The sequence below is a fragment of the Neopelma chrysocephalum genome, unplaced genomic scaffold (genome assembly GCF_003984885.1).
Source record: "Neopelma chrysocephalum unplaced genomic scaffold, ASM398488v2 Primary Assembly neopelma1_26, whole genome shotgun sequence".
Classification (NCBI taxonomy): Eukaryota; Metazoa; Chordata; class Aves; order Passeriformes; family Pipridae; genus Neopelma; species Neopelma chrysocephalum.
The window spans coordinates 2812019-2832126 of record NW_020897695.1 but is presented as its reverse complement, the minus strand read 5'-3'; the positions used below and the strand labels follow the sequence as shown (position 1 = coordinate 2832126).

The 20108-nt window shown below is 42.1% G+C and overlaps 1 protein-coding gene across 2 annotated transcripts in view; it reads right to left on the bottom strand.

Annotated features, from left to right (window-relative positions):
• Positions 1 to 20093, bottom strand: part of PLEKHA8 (pleckstrin homology domain containing A8) — a 50430-nt gene extending 30337 nt beyond the window's left edge. For both annotated transcript variants that reach the window (XM_027675334.1, XM_027675333.1), the window contains exons 1-9: positions 19974 to 20093; positions 9565 to 9681; positions 8739 to 8894; positions 6932 to 7056; positions 5354 to 5512; positions 4406 to 4446; positions 3561 to 3718; positions 869 to 1028; positions 376 to 461 (exon numbers count right to left, since the gene is read on the bottom strand). In XM_027675334.1, the coding sequence (XP_027531135.1) occupies positions 376 to 461; positions 869 to 1028; positions 3561 to 3718; positions 4406 to 4446; positions 5354 to 5512; positions 6932 to 7056; positions 8739 to 8894; positions 9565 to 9681; positions 19974 to 20013 (1042 nt within the window). In that variant the 5' untranslated portion in view covers positions 20014 to 20093. The remainder of the gene's footprint in view (positions 1 to 375; positions 462 to 868; positions 1029 to 3560; positions 3719 to 4405; positions 4447 to 5353; positions 5513 to 6931; positions 7057 to 8738; positions 8895 to 9564; positions 9682 to 19973) is intronic.
• Between the last annotated feature and the right edge of the window lie 15 nt (positions 20094 to 20108).

Sequence of the window (20108 nt, the reverse complement as noted above, 5' to 3'; positions counted from 1 at the left end):
CTGTTAGATGTCACTAGCTGGTGACAGAAGTTGTTGGAAAAATCAAACAGCTGATGATGTGCTGGCAGCTGTACTGGATGTGTAAGGTATCTATGCTGCTCTTTTGAGGGGAAGAAATTGTTGTTCCAGACAGACCACGGGTTTCCAAGCTGTTTATACGTGGGTCCCAAGCTGTTTATACGTGGGTCCCATCTAAATGAGAGTGGATTCTCTTTAAAGTCAAGGAGTAAGAAACATGTTCTGGTACCAGTCAAAATGATTCTGCTGATACTGTTTCTATTAAATCACTTTAGTGAAGAAACAAATTTTCTAAACTAACTGCTCCACCTTTTCTCGCAGCTGGCAGCAGTCAAAAGGAGAAGAGAAGCTGCCTACCCAGAACAGGCACAATTGCATAACATGATTCCAGAAACTCCTCTGTGGGTATGCCCTCCTCCTCCCGAAGTTCAATATCACTGAACCTGGTGCCAAGGACAAGCAGAAAAGATTGTCACCTTAACAATTCCTTTTGTATAACTTCTAATGCCAAAATTACATTTCCTGTCCATGTCATTTGCATAGAGGTAAAATTTATAGACATGAAACCACCAATATAGCTTTTGTTTCACTATGTTAAAGTAACTGACTGCAGAAAATACACATTTGGTGGTGTGCATGCAAGACCTGCAATTACAAACAAGGAAAAACCTCCCACTTCATCCTGTACAGCTAATTTTACAAAAGGTATCGTCTTCTAATTACTGTGCTGTAAGCAGTCTTGTTAAATAATCTCAATAAATACAGCTTTACAGATAGAAAAGTCTTAAAAATAAGTCAATTAAAGACTTAACAAAGTTTTAATAATCCTTTTAATCAAAATCTGTACTACCTATTGCTCATGACACTGAAGAAGGTTGGAGAATCATTTTCATTTCTGTCTTCCTCACACGGAGTCAATCTACTTAAAGAATTTGTTTCCGACTGCAACAACTTGTGGTCAGCATAGCTTTCTACAGCTTGCAGCTTGTCTTCTCCATCTTCTTTAACGCCTAACATTCACAGGAAACAGAAGAAAAACAGACAAAAAACCCAGTTACATACCCATATTGTTATTCCTGTTCTTCAAGATACCCTCCTATTTGAGGGAAGGCACTTGAATATCTGCATCATTCAGTTTAAAAGCTTCCCTGCCAGTACCATGACTCTCATTGGGTGCTCAGATAACATTTCAAACACTTCCCTTCTCATTTCTTTTAATCACACAGACGAAGCACCAGGCACCAATGCAGGTGAGCCCACATATCCTCAGCAAGGACAGCCTTATGAGAGAAGAGCTTTGAAGAAGCAATTGGGTGCAGCAGGGAGCAGATTCATCTCCTTGAAAGGAAGATTACTTCTCACGTGGCTGTAACTTTCCCAGTATTGTTAAAGTGGCACAGTGCATTTTCAAAAGCAAAAGAATAACAGTGACTTGCTTGCTCCTTCTGATAAGTTAGCAAACTGGCTGCTTAGATGGACACTGGTATGATATCAAAGACTGCTATGTTCTCCCCCCTTTCAATGAATATCTTTAAAGTTTCCCAGAAAAAGACCCATGTGCCTCTTCCCTGCTGTGATCTATTTTATTTCTTCTTTGGGGTCAAGTACATCTGTTTCAAATACATACAGCACTACACAGGCACTTCCAAAGGAAGACAAAAATCTTTCTTATACATCACATAGGTGGTAAGACCTTCTGACCTCATGGAGAACTTCTAGAACAATTCAAGAAGCAAAAACAATACATTCACAGCATCTGCAGCATACAAGCTATGGCTACAGCACATCTTGCTGGAAGACTGCCAACTAGGATCCAAGATTTCCCAGGGAATGTGTGTCTCCAGGAAAGAAATATTTTCAAGTGTCAGTGAGGTTTAGAGAGAAAACTGAAGCAAAACTGAGTTTCTGGCTGAAGGGATCAAGCTGCAAGGAACTCTCTTCCTTCAAGTGACATCTGAAAGCACACTTGCAGCAGTCCCTATTACTTGCAGAACCACTGAATAAGCCTCGTGCTGCGTGAAAAAAAAACCACTCACACCAGTAGCAGCAATGAGACTTGAGCCATTCTCCTCAGGGCAGAATAAAAGTGGTCTCAGACATCACTGACATTAACAATCCAAGTGTCTCTCCTAAGGAACTAGAATTTGAGTGATGTCACTGACATGTCCTTCACCAAGACACACAGGCTGGTGAGTAGAGAAACAGCCCAAGTCCACAGTGACTCCACAGGAGTGCTATGCAAAAAGCCTGTCATCCTCCAAAATTTCAAACTCAAACACTGTAACCCCTAAATGACATACAGAAATGTATTACAGGACTTAAGTGCTTGTGTATTTTTAAAGACTGACTGCTCTTAATAAAAGGGAGAGAGAGGGAAAAGCATCTGAGACAGGGTGGAGCTCCTGGGCTCACCAGGAGCACCGAGATACAGCCATTGTGGAGAAAAAGCCCTTGGGCTGGCTGGGTAAGCCCACTCCATACCGATGGCACTGCACACCCTAACTCCACCCTGTATTGCCAGCAAAACCCTGCAACTCACGTGTGTATGCAAGAGGAGGTAGTTTTTTCTCTTTTCTGCACAGGAGTCACAGTAGCTAAAATGACACCAACAATCTGACTTGAATTAGTTTGATCTCCTTGCTTTAGCACTGTTTTCTTCAGGTATTATGCTAAATGGTAACACATGCATGTTATTCTGCAGGGACCTGCCACACTACATGATACCAGTCATGGAAATGGAAAAAACTCCAAAGAGAACCCATGTAAGAGCAAAATCAGTACGATCATTAACTTGGGCTTAAAAACTTCAGCTGATTCACTGACTGCATATGTATGTTTTGGAATAACAGCCAGGCAGAGAAAGCTACTGCTCAAGAATGGTACAGTCCATTCAACAGGCTGAGCAGAAATCATGTTACTTAAACAGACTTATCCAGATTACTGAATTAGTTCAACAGTATTTTACTGAAGTCATGCACAAATTCAAGTTCCATGCTATTGCTAAGGTAATGGAAGAAATAAGATGCTTCCTAGTACATTCTCAGTTGCAGAAAAAGGGTTAATTTGTCAGAGATTTTAAAGATTTGTCAGAGCAACCAAGAGTGACTACAAGTTCAAGCCCTCCCAGACAGGCACACAAAGCTTCAATGTCCTCCTTCTGACACTACAGCTCTACATACTAGCAGAGGTGCCAGCATTCCCAGAGGAGGGCCTCTGGGCATAATGTATCTGTCCACAATGCAAGAAGAGCCCAACCTCTGCCAGGACGTATTGTTTCGCAGGTCAATCAGCATCTGGAGGGCCTCAGCCTGTCCAAAAAAGAATTTTTAATTTCCTGCCCCATTCAGTCCCAAGTAAACCATCAAAAAGGGCAGCAGGAGCTATGCTGAGAAGACTCACAGAGAGCAGATACCAGATTGAAACAGACTGATATTCCCTCTCCGGGGAAGCAAGGGATTGGCATTCTCACAGGCAGCCTACACATCCCTTCATTTACACTTACAGAGTAATGATCCTGGATAAGAGACAGTGCATATAATTACCTGCCAAATCCTCTGCTATGTGATCTTCAATAGAAACATCACCGCTTCCCTCACTTGTTTCCAAGTTTAAACATTCCAGACTTTTAATAAGCGTTTGCTCTTGATGGTTAATTTCTGCTTTCACACAGCCATTTTCACAGGGGTTCGATTCCATCTGCCTGAAGAAAGGGAAAGAATAACAGTTAGTGTACAAAGCATTGCTTGGTAAGCTTCTTCCTGCAAATACACGCAAATAACAATAAGAGAAAAATAGTTGACAGAAATTATAGGCTGTCACAGGCTGCTGTGAGCAAAAGGACTTGTCTAAAATAATAAAAAGAACCACGCAGCTCTTTGCAGCAACTCAGCCTCAGCTTGCAGAGTTCAAATATATTTACAGTGATCTTTATTAAAAAGATACATAATCAAAAAAATACAATTACAAAAATGAAAATCACAGGCAGGTATTGTAACTAATAGAATATCCCCTCATTAGTACTTAAAGATATATATCCTTGCCATCTACTCCACAAATCATAGTCTGCTCACCATCAATGATTTTATGAACTTATGGAGTGGAACCTAAAATGCAGGAATGAGCACTGAAGCGGGAGAGAGCTGGTCGGTGATTGACCTGTGAGTCAACCAAGTGGATTGCTGAGAAAAATAAAAGGGAAAGGGCTGATATGGAAGAGACATGAAGTGGGTAAACCCAATCCCTTTTGTTGCATCTGCTTTCAAGTATGCAGTTCAGAGTGATACACTTCTGCCTGCATCCAGTACTAGTAAGAATAGAGCAAAAAAAAGGAAAGGACATTACCAAAAACAGATTAGAAAGAGATTGACAGTAAAGACTTTTATTATACCTTTCTGTTGAGGTGTGACTGGACAAGACAGAGTGCTTTACCTGAAAGATATGGAGGGGGAAGAATATTCTTTACAGAAAGAAGACTGTATCATGCATCTCAAACTTCACATTTTATTAAACACAAGTTGGAGTCAGAAGAAAACCCCTCACTAATTCTCTGACCTGGAGACTGTATACAGACAAAAGGGAAAAAGGTGCTATATTATTATACCATTGCAATATTGCAAAGAAAAAAAGAAAAAGGAAAAGAAAGAAAATCAAAAGATTTCTTTCAGAACCTAGCTAGGAAATGTCAAGTGAGACACCATACAGCACATGGAAAGGAAACAAAGCAGTGAGTTTCCTTTGCAGTGTTTCCCTTACTTAAAAAAAAAAACTATGAAAAATCAGAAAAACATGAGGCCCAACACCAGATATGGTGAAGTAATAATTTCTCAGATGCAGTCATGAATCTACCTTCCTACATAAACCTTAACCTCCGGTTTGCCAGAGATGCTCCAGTTTTGTGCCTGTACTTACGGATCCAGGATTCAAGAAAGTGCCCTTGTCATTAAAGAGATAAGCTCATCAGCTCCCACTGGCGTATTACCACAGATCTGATGCTGCTGTAGCTTAGCAGAGTTATAATTGCTGTGAGCTTCCACAATGCATGAACTTGTCATAGAGCCAAGGTACTTTGAAACATCACTGCCTGCACCTGGAACTGCAGGCCCTGAAAGTTAATGTTTAATAACTTTCACCTATCGTTAAAGGTTAAGAGATCAGTCACTGCTTATTAAAACTGGCCCTACATTGCTTGAAAACCATAAGAAATGGCAGAGTATGTCCAGTGTAGGACTACTAGCTATCATGTTCCCTAACACAGTCCCTACTTCTACAAATGCTACTTTAGAAAGCCTTTCTAAAAAGCCTGTCAAGGCTGAGGGAAGAAGATACTGGCCATTACCTTGCTTGTTCTGAGAACTGCTAAATTTGGGGATCCAGGTGGGGTCTGATGCAGTAACTCAGAAGTGAAGGCAGTATTTGCAATCTGCATACATTCTTCAAGAGTCTTCAGGAAGGTGTCACAGGTTGATTTTAACAGAGCTCCCATATCAATGTCATTCTGTGGGAAGAAATCAATCAGAAGAAATGGACTTACCACATAAGAACAGTTTGGAGCAACCAATGTCTACAAAGCCCACAGCTGCTACAGTCACGATTTCTAGTTAACATGAATTAAAATTCAATGTGTCAGCTGCTTAGAGAACTGGCATCACATATTACTGGGGCTATGTCCCCTCGCAGCACTACCACTTGTCAGCCTCTCAGTACAACAAGCTCAGTATGTTTGTGTTTTAAAAGCAATGCCTATTAGTTACTTATCTTGTTGGTGTTAGAAGTGTATGAAATTCTAAGCCTGTATGCATTCAACAATGGCATTCCAAGAAACACCACTGACAGGAGAAATGAAAACAAAACAAATGAAATAGATACAGGATGATCTGCAGATAATTTCAAAAATCCCACGAACAAAAATTTATGGCAATTGAAAAAAGGGTAGAATGAAGTATCACATCACCACAATACTCTTCATCTCTGTGAAGTGCAGTTATTGATGCTGAAATGCTTTTAGCAATAAATCTTTCCAGTTAAATGCCAGTAGAAAAGAGAGTTTTCCCCCAGATACACGAAATACAAGCTGGATAAACACTACATTACAGGTCAACACCTGTGAGCTGCAAGTTCTAACAGTGCCTCTTAGTCATTTGTAAACTACATCATGCTTCTGTACTGTCTTTTAATTCACCAGAAACAGTTAATCAAGTATCTTTGCAGAGATTGTTTGGACATACAAATGATTAACCTTCAGGTGTTTTCCTTGCCTGTTTTGCACCCGAGGACCCATCTGTCCAGTGAGAGGCATCCTGGAACTCCACACCAACTTCTCTAGCAAGTGAAGTGCATCCCTCTTCACACATTTCTCTCTCAAAGCAAGGGGCAGATTGCTGTCACTAGAAGATCCTTCTTAAATGAGGCTTCTTCGGTCAGGAAGATTTGGAAGGTTTGAAACTTTAACTTAAGTGAGGGTAACCAGGCAGTTCTTTACACCAATTTTGTTTCTTTTGTGGTCTGCATCATCCCTCGACCTTCTAATGGTTTTGGTTGTGTTTTGCTGAGCAGGATATTAGACTCGGGGGCAGAAAAATGTGCACTTCTTGCAAGTTATCTTTTTATAAAAGATCTTTTTTTTTTTGATCCATTATACACATGATCACCTACAGAGATGCTATTGTCTAGATCATAGATACCAGATCTCATCTCACTACTCATTAGCCCAACTCTGGGTAAGTCATTTGCAACAATGGAGTATTACTCCATTTAAACAAGAACTGTTGTGTGAGCACATTATTTCCCACAGGATCTCTGCAGAAAGAGGTTGCAACATTAAGTAACTGTAAGTGAATACTACATTGGCTAACCAGAAAAGTTCACAATGCTCAAGATTTTACAGATGTGGTCTGCACCAAAAAAAGAGCTGTACCTCTGGTTCTGATACACCAGAAATGCTAGCTTCCTTCGTTTTATGCACTTGCTGAACAAGGAGGTTACAGTACAGTCTAAGTTCAGACATTTTAGTCTTCAAGGCTTCTGTGTTTTCAGTGAACTCTAAAAGCGAAACAAAAGAAGAGTTAAATTTATTGTATTTGATGCCAAGCAAGTACACAACATTTGACTGTAGTGGGCCTTTTAAACAGCACAAACCCCCTATATATAACTTTTGTTTTCACAAAGTAGTTTAAGGTTCAAGCAATAGCACTGTTTAGATAGGGTTGTAGGTAGAAAACACTGGATGTAAAAGATGCATCCTGTCCAACACAAAAAGATTACTTTAATATAGATATATATACGCATGCTTGAATCAGAATGGATGAAGTTGGAAGAGACCTCTGGAGACCAGGTAGTCCTTCTCCCCTATTCGAAGCAGTCAGCCAGAGCAAGTTACTCAGGGCCATGTCTACTCAGGTTTACAACATTGCCAAGGATGGAGACTCCACAACCTCTCTGTGCAACCTTTCAGTGCTCCCTCATCCTCATAATATAAGCATTTTTGCTTATGTCTCAATGGAGTCGCTTGTATTAAAATCTATCATCTTGTTCATTCACTGAGAAGAGACTGGCTCCATCTTTTCTATCCTCTCCCATCAGATATGCCTTTAATCATCTTAGTGGCCCTTTGCTGGACTCACTCCAGTATACCCATATGTTTCCTGCACTGGAGAGTGCAGAACTGAGCAGACTAATCCAGATAAGACTAACAGTCAATCTGAGATTTTTCAGAAGGTTTTTTTTTTGACATCAGAGTCCCAGAACTACAAAATAAATTGTCTGTTAATAAGACTAACATGGTTTAGCTATGCAAATACATCAGTAGCTTATACTATGTGCTACTGTATGTCAGTTTATAGATACAACTTTTTAATGCTTCTAGGCACTGTGTATCAGATCCCCACTTTGTGTAGGACCCTACAGTAGCATCTTCTACTCAGTTCTGATTCAGTTTGAACCAGCAGATGCAAAGCCTGGTGAAGATGCACATAAGGCTAAGAGGAGAAGCAGTTCCTCATCTCAAGGGAAGGAAGTGCTCGCCACCCCCTGCATTTGCTCAGGAGATTAACAATAATTTGCTGTTTTCCCATCTTCTGCACGGTCATTGTGCTGAGGTTACACAAGGTTAAGGTATGAGGTCTCACACTGACCATGAACAACCCCATGCTTGTCAGCAACAGGGGTTTTCACTGGGGTGAAAGTGAGATTGTTGTTGAAAGCAAAGAGATAAGTGAATTAATTTTCACAATCTCACCACGGTCAGATTTAAGTTTCTGAATACAAGAATGCATATTTGGAACCAAGTGCAAACTTTTTCCTAATTGCCAAGGGGTTCTTGAAGTGCATAAGACAGCCCAGTTAGAACGTGGAAGGAAAGGGTCTGAGAAACTTCAAAGCTCAAGAGACACTGGTATGAGAGGCTGGGTCATTATATTCAGACAGCTGAAGAAGGTGGGGGTTTTACATTCTTGTACAGTTTGCATCCAGTGATCCATAGTCAGAAGCTACTTACTCACTGTATTTACAGAATCCACCAGCACACAGTGGTGTGGATGATTTATACATGATTTATACATAGTACATTTTAAGAAAAAGCCAAAGTTTTCAAATTCCTGTCCTGGGAGTTAACACCCGAGATTTCTAGCTAATGTTCCCATTAATACATTTCTGTGTACGTATACTAGGGCAAGGATGAGGAAATATAAAGCAAACAGCATGTTCCAGCACAAGGGTGTTCTTGCCTTTTTCCTTCTGTGTCCTGCTGTCAGTCAGACAGGCTTTGGCAGTTCCTAGTGCAACCAGCCACTTTTGCCTTTCAACTGCATTTCTTGCCTTCAGATAGAAGTATTGTTCCCCTGGGATAATCAGGTCCATTCGTGTGTTATCTGCAGGATGAACTGAAAGCAACATAGGTTTCAGACCCTCGGCCCTTCCCAGCCCAACAAAATATCTCAACAGATATGTTAGGTGGCAGGTCAAACAGTAGTGAAAGAGGAGGAACCTACAGCTCCAACTTCTCCTGCTACCATTGTATGACTTCTCTTCAGAGTAAGGGAATGGACAGGACACACGTGTACAGCTATGTGACAAAAGGCTATGAAAGGTAGTTTTGTGATCAGTATCATCTGAGAGTTTTTATGGAAAGGGCATCCTCTTCTGTCAAGCCTCTCTTTCAGGTTTCCAGCCTGTAACTGAACCTCAAAGATGTGGCAAATAATCCAATATGAATGAGCAGACCTAGTACTGAAGTTTATTATTCACATTTCTAGCTTCAGCTTTGTGCTTATGAGGAGTCATCTGAAGCTGTGCCTTGCTCCACCGCAGCTCAAGAAAAACAGTGACCCACCTGCATGTAGAATACCCATGATATTTGAGGCTTGCAGCTCTCTCAACATTTTCAAAATACTATGGAATAAAAACTGGCATATAGATCAAGTTACTGAGTTCCCACAAATATATACCGAAGAAATCAAGCTGCCCAATAGCTCTTGTCACCTGAAATCTCATCTTGAATGCAACATTATTAGACAAATTTCATGCAGCTGAGTGTTACTGTATATTAGTTACCTTGAATTTCACAAACGGCCATTTGGATGCTTCCCTTACAACCCTTCCAGGCATCTTCCTGAGAGTCATAATAGGACAGGATGCCACCACAGAGGAGAAACCATCGAGGCTGCCAGCCTGAAAAACAAAACTACATTTCTCAGTTACTTCTCTCCCTGCAACTCCACCACCTCTCTCACTCAGGACACACTGCAAACAAGGCCCCAAAGATTCTCAGTCCCCCTGGAAAATTAACCCCTTCGTAGCAAGATTTGTGGACAGGCCTGGATCTTGTACCCCATAACCCCTACTTCCTGGCACCTGCATGTCCTTTCTGCAGGCAGTTGGACCATGGCTGTATGTGTCTGAGATGCCAAATGTCATTTTCAGTAGTTTTGGTAACATGGCATTACTGACTCATTCTCTCCTCCAAGTTCACCCCTCAATTCCTTCCATCACTCCTCAACCCCCCTCTTCACTCTTCACAAAAGCCACCCCAGTTGTCTTGCCTCCCAAGTCGTCTTCCCTTGCAGAAAGGGCTAGCCAAGTTATCTTGAAAAAACAACGGGTAAGAAACTCCTAAAAATCAACAGAAGGAGGGAACAGAGGCGGATGTGTTGATTTCCGAACACCATCTTTCAATGAAGCAGTTTTCAACAGCTCTTGAAACTCTCATGCTCCCCACACAAAAAGTAGTCCTGAATTACTGACTTGCAGTTCTGGATACCTTTCCAGAGAATAACCAAAACGCAAGGATAGACCCACATCAGTAGTTCTGGGTACACTTTTGCCCACCCTGCTGCCCAGCTTCAGAAGTAAATTACCCTTTTGGTTCTCTATTTTTGGAAGTACTACAGCAGTACGAAAAGTTAAAAAACAAACCAGATCTGACAGATGCCATTTATGTCTAATTAAAACTACAAGCTCATTAAATTTAGAAGAAATGAGGCAGCAATGTCACTGGAGGAAAGCAGCTTTCATTACTGAGGTGCAACAAGCTTCCCTGGCCTGGACCAACGGAGCGAGATTCTGAAGCTCCCACACTGTGCCAGCAAACCATCTCTGGTAAAAACACTTGGACAAGACCATGTGGACCATGTGGTTCCTAAGTGATTTTGCAGAGGGGCATCATTTCTGCTGTCCCCTGCACCAGGGCTCTACCAACTAGCACAGCACTGCAGGAGTCCAGGCTGGGCTTGGACTGATACCACACAGGAGGAATGACAGCTCCCTACCAGCTGGAGACTGATTCCTTTGGGCTGTTGCTGAAACCAAGCACAACTCAGTTTAAGGTCAGAAAGCCCTAAAGCCTCAGGGTCAGAAAACCCTAAAGCCCTCAGCTCAGTAGGAGTAGGGTTTGGGTTTGTTTTTTTTTTTTTTTAAACAAGCAATACCACTGCATCCAGGCCAACCTGGTCTGTAGATTGCTGAACCTTATGGAGTGGCTGGAAAATAAGTTAAACGTAAGTATTTTTTTCACACCCTTCCAGAGCTCTTCCGTTATTTCCTAGAAGAATACAAAAAAATTAATAAGCCAATGTATTCTCAATGCTCTTTTACTTTATGTGAAGAGGAAAAAAAAAATCACAAGAATGAGAATTAAAAAAAAAGGACTGATTTTTATTTGTCTTGCCTCCAAAATAAAGAAACTATCCTAAAAGTCACTATTGATATGTAGGAACTCACAAAAAAAGGAAGTGATTGTTCAGCAGAGAGAAGCAGTTAATTGCTGCAGACACTCAATGGCACAGAACCAATCCTTTAAATAATGCACAGCGCCACAGTCAATACAAGCCTCTAATTCAGTCTGAAGATCCTGCTGCTGCGCATGAATCATTTCAGCCATGGTCCTACAGCTTACAATTGCAGCTGATGCTCAAACAAATTGCACCCCATCAATCAGAGGCTGTGCAATCAATTAGCCAACATACAAAGCACTCTGCCTCCATCACTTTGGAGCCTGGTTAAAAATATGTTATGAGTCAATATATTTTATTGAGGTTTTCATTTGGTTGGGTTTTTTCTTTCTGGGTCTTGTTTTGTTGAGGGGGACACAGCAACTGCCTGTCTTCTTTTGCAGAATCTAACTATTCTTTAATTATTAGATATGTATTAAAAAAAGACTGTGACAGATAATTGTTACCTAGGACAGCATATATTTTCAGAACAAATTGTTACACTAACAAAAATACATTTTCGTAAAAGGAAATGAATTTAAAAAAAAGAATCACAGCAAGGTTTTGTTAGAAGATGCACTAACCACCTGGTACTCACTGACACTGAGTCAGCAGCCATGGGAAGGTTATCCTAAACAACTAGCTAAAAATAGCATGTGGCTGACAAATCATGGGCACTGTAACAGGGATACAATCTTTAATTACAAGAGCTTCACCTTTGCAGACAAGCAAGGAGCGGAGGAAAAAAAACCCTCATAACAAAAAACAAAGTAGAAAAAAGACACCTAGACACTTCCACAAACACAAGTCTTGGGTTTATTCACCGTTATTTTGTCCCCATAAACTGTCATAGGAACATTGCAATTTTTGGAACTGAGCATTCAGACTTCGCCTCATACAGAAAGGTAAAGCTGAACCTTTAAAGGTCTTACAGGTGCCAGCACTAATACAACTTTGAAGAAGAATCTACTAAGTCCATTTATATTGGTGGTGCGCAGGCAGGAAAAAATACAGCTCATACTTCCCACAGTTCGTTTTAGAGGAACAGTGCCATTAACAGTAAAAATTGACCTTGCTGGGGAAAGGTATGTGTAAAAAAAGACAATAAAATGCAAAGCACAATAAAAGTGATTAGTAGCTTAAGATCTCAGCCATAGAAGAGAGTGAAGAGATTCCAGACAACTTTACAGACACTGATTAAGGCACATCTTGCACTCCTGTGTGAAACTTACAGTTACTGCCTGTAGTACCTGGAAGATCTGATACTGTTCAGTACAAAAACAGATACTTAAACAGTCTGTGCCTGCTAAAGATTCACTATTTCTCCAGAAGTTTCCACAGACTGAAAGATCTGCCTACTTCCACCATTACACTTCAGGAAGTCTGGATATAGCTATCACTGAGCAAACTTGACATTTCTTGATAACACAGTTGAAATTTGGACGTAATTCAAACTTTAATGTTACACAACTCAGACTCCAGACAGCATTCCTTCCAAGTGCCAAGCCTGAAGAAAAAAACCCAACATTTGAAGACACGTAGATCATGTCAGACATCCACAAAGCCATCTGGGAGAATTACATACTCAAGAAGTCAAACTGATGACCTGGAAAACAAGCTGCAATTAAGACACGCCAGTTCCAGTTGCATTTCTAAAGGCATAAAGGCCAGACACCCAGGTTTTTATTATTGCTTTCTTTCCACTAGAATTATGTAACACTTTATGCTTATTAATTTCTTGAGCGTCAGCATAGGTTTATATAAAAACTCTACAATAGATAGTCCTTGGATTTCTTTGATCCTAATTCAGACTTTAAGTGTGGATAGGAGATAATTATGAACTTTGCACGTTACAACATCATCTGTCTAATAGGAGGAGCTAAAGCCTTCATCACATTCCTACTGCTAACATCACAGGCAAGATCCAAGACTTAGCTGCCAATGGCAGAGCAGGAGCGGATCCCTGTTTTTCTCTGCAGGGTCACAAGAGTCCTAGAGCAGGTGCCCTGATGGTCAGAGACATCACACAAGAGCAGGCAATACCTATCGTTTCACCCCACCCTGAGAAAACGTAAACTGTGCCATGTGTTCATCGTACCACCACCTACTGCTTTTATCTCCTAGTGCCCAAGGACAGAAGGATTGCAGCTGCTGCACAGTCCTGTGTCAGCAAATGATAGCTGGATAGGAGCTGCTGAAAACTCAGCTCTAATAGGACCAAGACAGTGCCAGTGTCTTGCAAGAAGCCCGGAAGGACCACTTCTGGTCTTAATGTGCTAATGTCCAACAGACGGGGATTTCCCAGGGGAATTAAGGCTATGGAAATCTCCATATCACAAGTGGATGAAACACTTGCTTTCAAGATTTCAGCATGCTTGCAATCTTGACTACTGGGCACCCACACCAAATCTTACAATCCAGTTTGTGACAGCTGATTGCCTAAGTTTAGTTCATGTGGCCACACGTTTCATGCTGTCAGTCACCACCAGGTTTTTAGTCAGGAAAAGCATTTAGCAAAAAAGTATATCACAGAGTTCTAACTTGAAACTTTTCACCTTTATCTGGATTCAAGAAACAGAAGTAATACAGTTGGTTATCTCGACACAAGCAATCTGCACCCAGAACTGCTGCCTATTTTTTCTATACAGCCTCCTAAGGCTACACAGTATTTTCCCGGGTGCTGGAACACATTTTGCAGCCTTAATTCAACAACAAAACAATTTAACACTATAAAAATCCCATCTGTATCCATAAGGGACACCAGAAAGGCAGGTAGGAGCATGTGACAATCCATGCCTATTCTCTGAGCTATTATCTTCTCACCCAGAAAGAGGCTAAATAAAATATTTATTTATTGCAAATAAAATATTGCAATTTTACTCTGATTACGTGCATATTAACAGCAGGAATCAATACCAAAAGCCCATAAAGGTAATGAAGTTAACAGACTTAGCACTTTAACAATAGTATCACTTTTAAAAGCACTTGTTTGAGGAACATTAGAGGTTCAAGTGAATGAAGCAACAGCTGGAACCAGCTGTAACACAATGACCTTCTCCCAAATGATTTTTCTCACAGAAGTTCCATAAAGTCCACCTTTGCTTCAATCACAAGTGTTAGGGTAATGCAAGCAGCATTCAAAAATCATCCTGCCATCACAGGGCAACTGGGTTTCTTTGCAAACAATTTTATGGCAGTGACCGGCCAAGGCACAGAGGGCACAATGTACCAGCCATCAGGCATTTTTGAAGGGGACTCAGTGAAAGGATGAAGGGCAGAGAGGAGATCGTGGTGAGCGATGGAGGCAAAAGTTCAATAATGCAGGCCACTGCTCAGATGCACTAATTTAAGTCACACAAAGCTCCTGGGACTTTTTCTCCTCTTTCTATACTTCCCAACCCCAGGAAACAACTGCTCCTGTCTCTGACCCCTGGGGTGCTTATCAGACCAGACTGAGCCAATACAGTGAATTTATGTAAGCACATACAGATACCACATGGCAATATCTCTTCAACATCAGTTTACCACACCTTTTGCTTCTGTCCTACCCAGCTGTTCCCCATGATCACTTACTCACTTCAGTGCAGAAGGACTGAATCCAGAGGCACCGGTACTGCAGCATACCTGCACCAGGGAACGCTGCACCATGTAGGCTCTGCAGCACTGCTCTAACACTTAGAGAGGAGAGAGGGGACACTGATTTCCATTCCTGCAGCCTCATCAAACTTTTCTACTGCAAGCACATTACTCAATTCCAAATAGGCTGGACAACAGCAAGATTGCTGCATGAGGAAAAACAGAGGGAAGGGAAGAAAGCCATGAGAAAGAAGGTCAAACCACAAAAACACAATTAAGAAAAGTCCAAAGAGAATTAACTAACCAGTCCCTGATGCATTCTGTGTGAAAACTGTAGCCAGAACTGGGTGATGAGACTCAGGCATCCATCTAAACCAACCCTTGGTCTCTGAAAGCAGCTAGAGCCAGTAATAGAAGGCAGCTAGAGCCAGTAATAGAAGGCAGACTATTGCCCTAAAGGCAACAGAAACCTCAGCTGTCTAGGTCCACCTCCATAAAAGCCAGACTTCTAATTTTATACAATCAGGACTTGGACTACAACCAGAGGCAAAAATGAAGGGGAAATAATAAAAAACTTTTTAGAACCAAATGTTTATCTAAGTGTGAAGTTTTTGATTACTTCCTCCATCTCTGGAAACAGCGGACCTTATTTCCAGAGCTTGCTATCAACTGAAGTGTATGTGTCTCCCATCCTAAATGGCAAGATTTCTTAAACTCCCAAAACAAAGACTCACTTTAAGCAATATCATGTGCATCCAGATTCAAGATACTAACGCTTTTTCACATTTTCTTGAACCCTCCCCCCAAGTTTATTAAGGAATTCTGAATCATTAGAGACGAGTAGTTCAAAGTTTTATGTGAAAGTTGAAATTTACTGCTTGGTGCTGGCTCTTGGCATCTTGGGATAAACTGAAAAGAATTCAAAGCACAACAATAAACTGAGAGGGGATGATTACATACAGGAAGATGGGGAGAGCTAACTACAGTATGTGGCGTGATGCAGCGTCACTGGCGATGGCACGAATGTGAGTGTATCATGCCTTGAGGAAGACAAATTAGTTAGGGTTAGAGTTACTCAGCACAAATAAGGAAGTGAATATTTAAATATCAGGAAAAGCTTAGCTTTGTAAGGAAAAGAGATCAAAGGCATTTTGTGGAGCATGTAACAAATACCAGGCAAGCCAGTGGAAGCAGTCATCATTTTTCTTTCTAATGACGAAGTGGTCTTTGATACCCAAGCCAAGAGCTGATACATATCATCTTCTCCAGAGTTAGTAGCAATCCTGCCTGTGACCAGCAATCCCAGGTAAGGTGTGTGCCTACACTGGATATGTAAACTAAACTGAATTTCACCAGAAAGAAAAAAAATCAACTTGAAAGTGCCAAGCTCTCAAATACCACTGAAGGGACGTATTCCCCAACTCCATGCTCTGCTTCCCAGCAATAGTTTACTCATTCTATAAACCTGTTGAGAAATCAAAATCATAGATGACTTTTACAAGGCAATCTCCAAAGACTAAATCAATTTATTTTATGAATAAGAAGGCATGCTTAACAAAGAGCATGAATTGCAGATTGAGTTCAGTTGGAGAGTTCAAACAGCAAAGAGCAGCCTACATGTGCAATTCAGCTCTGCTCTCTCCTTTCTCTATCCAGCAAGCAGTTTGAGACCAGTCACGCTACAACACTGCAGCCAGGATCTGGCTTTGATGCTGTCCACACCAGAATGCTTTATGCTCAGCCAAGACTACAGGTAGCAGCAGCAAAACAGACTGAGGAGCAACAGGGGAAGGCAGAGGGTAACAAAGTTTATCACCCCAACTGCTTACTACAATAAGTAGTACTGAAACAACAGTTATACACCCAAGCGATAAGTCCATCCCCAGCCTCCACAAACTTCACCGAACAACACTAACATTAGATAGAGACAATAGGCAAAGGATGAAATCTAGAAATTTTTAAAAATCATGTTACGTGCTTTGACTGTAGGCTCAGCTGAGACCAAATTACACACCTGCATGATTTAAGTCACCCAGCTCTGGATTTTAAGGATTAATAATCTGAAGTTTGCAGATGCATTATATATTTGCCCAAGAGAAAAAGTGCTGTCACACTTTGTACGACAATGATAATTCTGCTTCCAAAGTTCCCTACTCCCTTCAGGTTTTAAACCAATTTAGTGGGCGAAGCATAGACAAGAGGAATCACAGGACACATTTATTACAATCTCCCAATGCATTTTCATAGGCTAGACCTGTGTGCATGTATATCTGATACAAAGCTGGCATGCTTCACTTGATCTTAAAAAAAAGTAACACATTGAGAAATCACTATCTGGTGGCCATTGCATTAGGGCAGAGAAAAACTCAAATCTCAGTTCTCTAAACTCAGAGATTTCAGAGGCAGCACTGGAAACCCTGCATATAGAAAGTACAATGTGAGTGCAGAATCAACACCGGAGGGAAAACCTTATCTCTAGTGACAACCAGGTAATACTGATTTAATTTATCCTAATCTATATAAAGCAAACAAGTGCATTTATTACAAACAAGATAACTTGTTTTAGCAGTAAGGCAAACTAATCTGTCTTTCAGTTGCTGGCAATCATGCTGTGCTTTCTTTGCCCGTTGCCCACAGAAAGCCAAACTTGTTTCCTACTTCTGAAATGTTCTTGCTGTCAAAAACCATGTAATTTGCAAAACAGATCTAGCTCCTGGCCCAAGAGCTGGGGGGAAACAGGTTGATGTGGACCTGACCTCTCATGATGGTGATGACATAAGACGTTACAAAACCAAAATTCCCAGAAAAGACTCAATTACCAACAGACTACCATCAGCTCCTCTCTCACAGCAACAAGGAAAAGCAGTTCTCCCTTTCTACAGTTTTAAGCTTGTTCTTTGGTGAATGTCCTATCTCTTCTCTGACTCTGAGGTGTGTTCCTCATTTTGAGGAGGAAAGGGCATAAGTATTTGCTGTTCATGTTTACATCAGCATTATGATAGTAGCACAAGGCACACTGTGATATACAGAGATGGTACACACTTTCCTTGCTTTTTGTGTGCATCATTCACACTATGCAGCACCAGATTAGTCAACCTTGAGCAACAGGAAAAACATACTGAGGGCAGAATACTGGCAGAAATACTGTTCTGGATGACCTGTTGAACCTTCTTACTTCCCTTAATCCCTGAAAGGAGGCTTTCCTGTCTCTCACTCTACAGCTCTTTGCTATTGCTACAATAAACACCACATTCCAGAATGAGGGGTTTTTTTTAATCTCTGCATTAGTTTATAATATAATGGCTTCAGGGCAGGAAGTCTTCATTTTACGCCAAAAGAAAGCACACGTAGGCACAGTTCAGTTGCAGAACAGCAAATTTATTGTTCTCAAACATACCATAGACCTTCTACAACCTAAGAAAAGGCATAGAGAGACCTTGACTACCACACTTGCTAGCAGAGTCAAGTTTTGACAAGAAGTCAGAAAGATGCTTCAATACTCCACCACAGATTTTTCTCTCTGTTGAGGGCGAAACCTCTTCTCATTTTAGGACAGTGCAAATCTCACATATCCAAGGAAAAGAGCTTCCCTCTGTCTGCATTCACCTAAGACTGAGGTTTGCAAAGTGTTACCCTTCTTCACGAGGGGTCATTTGGTTGGAAGCGCTTATCACTGTGGCTAGCAAAAACAAATTTAATTTTGATGGAGACTTAATATTTCTTAGTCTTCATCTTACTATCAAAAGAGAAGACAAATCCAGCTGACCCAACCACATGAACACTCAGGCACTAATACTAAAACGTCAAATGCCAGTCAGTTACTGCAACATGCACTGCTTCCCACAGACACACATTCTCCAAATCTCATGGCAAGAAAGCAATTGCAAGGCTTACAAATACACCCCAGCATCTCAGCAATGCAAAGAAAAACACATAAAACTTGAGATCAACTGAACCATAGACATTTTCAGTATGGAGAAAGGACTAGTATCACTGCCAGCATTCTGCAATTGAAAAGAAAAAGCCAAGCGTGGCTGTTCCTACTGCCACAGACTTCATAAATCAAGAGCATTCACAAATAATTAACAACAACAACAACAAAAATCCATGTCTATCCACTGAGACCTGATAAATTTTGATTCCCCATCCAGAACACCTACCGCCTAAAGGGGAAAAGTCTCAGCAATCTTCCAGCACACAAATAAATCCAGGCTCTCACACTACTCCTTCCCATCCCCCTGCCACATTAATTCAACACTCGCTTGTGCTTCAGCTTTCTCTTTGTTTAATTTTGATTTCCTACACTTTCCCAGCAAACCAGAGAGGTGCAGCTGTTCCAGCCTCTGGAAAAAAACCGAAGCAAGGCGGCAACCCATGTACACACACTACGGAGCAACACTCGCACCTGGCAGTGCAGGGTGGTCGTGGTTGCTTTTCTCTGACCACCAAGTTTCCAAATTGTTGCAATAGAGGTTTGCACCTGGCAAGACTCCCATACACGACCCCAAGTCACACGACTCTGCCTCTCCCGATTCCGTATGAACATCCCGGTGGCGGAAAATCCACAGAACACGGGTGACACCGGATCCTCCCCGTCTCTGCGGTGCTCCTGACCCCACCACCTTTCACCTCCGCCGAGTACAGCCTGCCCACACACGGCTGCTGCCGCTCTGCCATGGAAGTCAAGCCTTCCTTGGCACGGGAACACCCAAAAAATTAAAATCCGGGCCTAGAGCTAGCAGGATAGCCCCCTTTTTTATCTTCTTTTTTTTTTCCCCAAGCATTTTTATCCGAATCCCAGCTCCGGGATTCCCCCGAAACCCCGGCTCGCCTCAACAGAAGTTCCAAGGGGGTGTGTGTAGGACGGGGAAGTTCGCTGCTCGAGCGTGACCCGGCGCACCCGAAACAACCCCAAACCCCAACCCACGATCCGGGGAGGGCGCGGGGCGCCCCGGGCGGGCGCTGGCACCGGGACAAACACCGGGCGGGGACCATGTGGCGGCGCGGCTGGAAAACCGGGGTGCGCCGGGGCTGCTCCCCTGCACGGCGAGGTCAGGGGGCAGCGCTGACCCACACCCAGCCAACACAGACGAATAGAGATATATGTAGTTGTAGAAATATATATACAGGAGAAGATGGCCCCCCTCCCGCCGTGGCTGAGCACCGGCAGCAACTCACCGCTCAGGTAGTTCGTCCACTTGTACAGCACCCCCTCCATGCCGGCCAACCCCCGGCCCCATGCAGCGCGGCCGCCCCCCAGCGGGGTCACCCCGCCCGCCGCCGCCCGCGCCCCGCCGCGCCTTCCCCGCCACC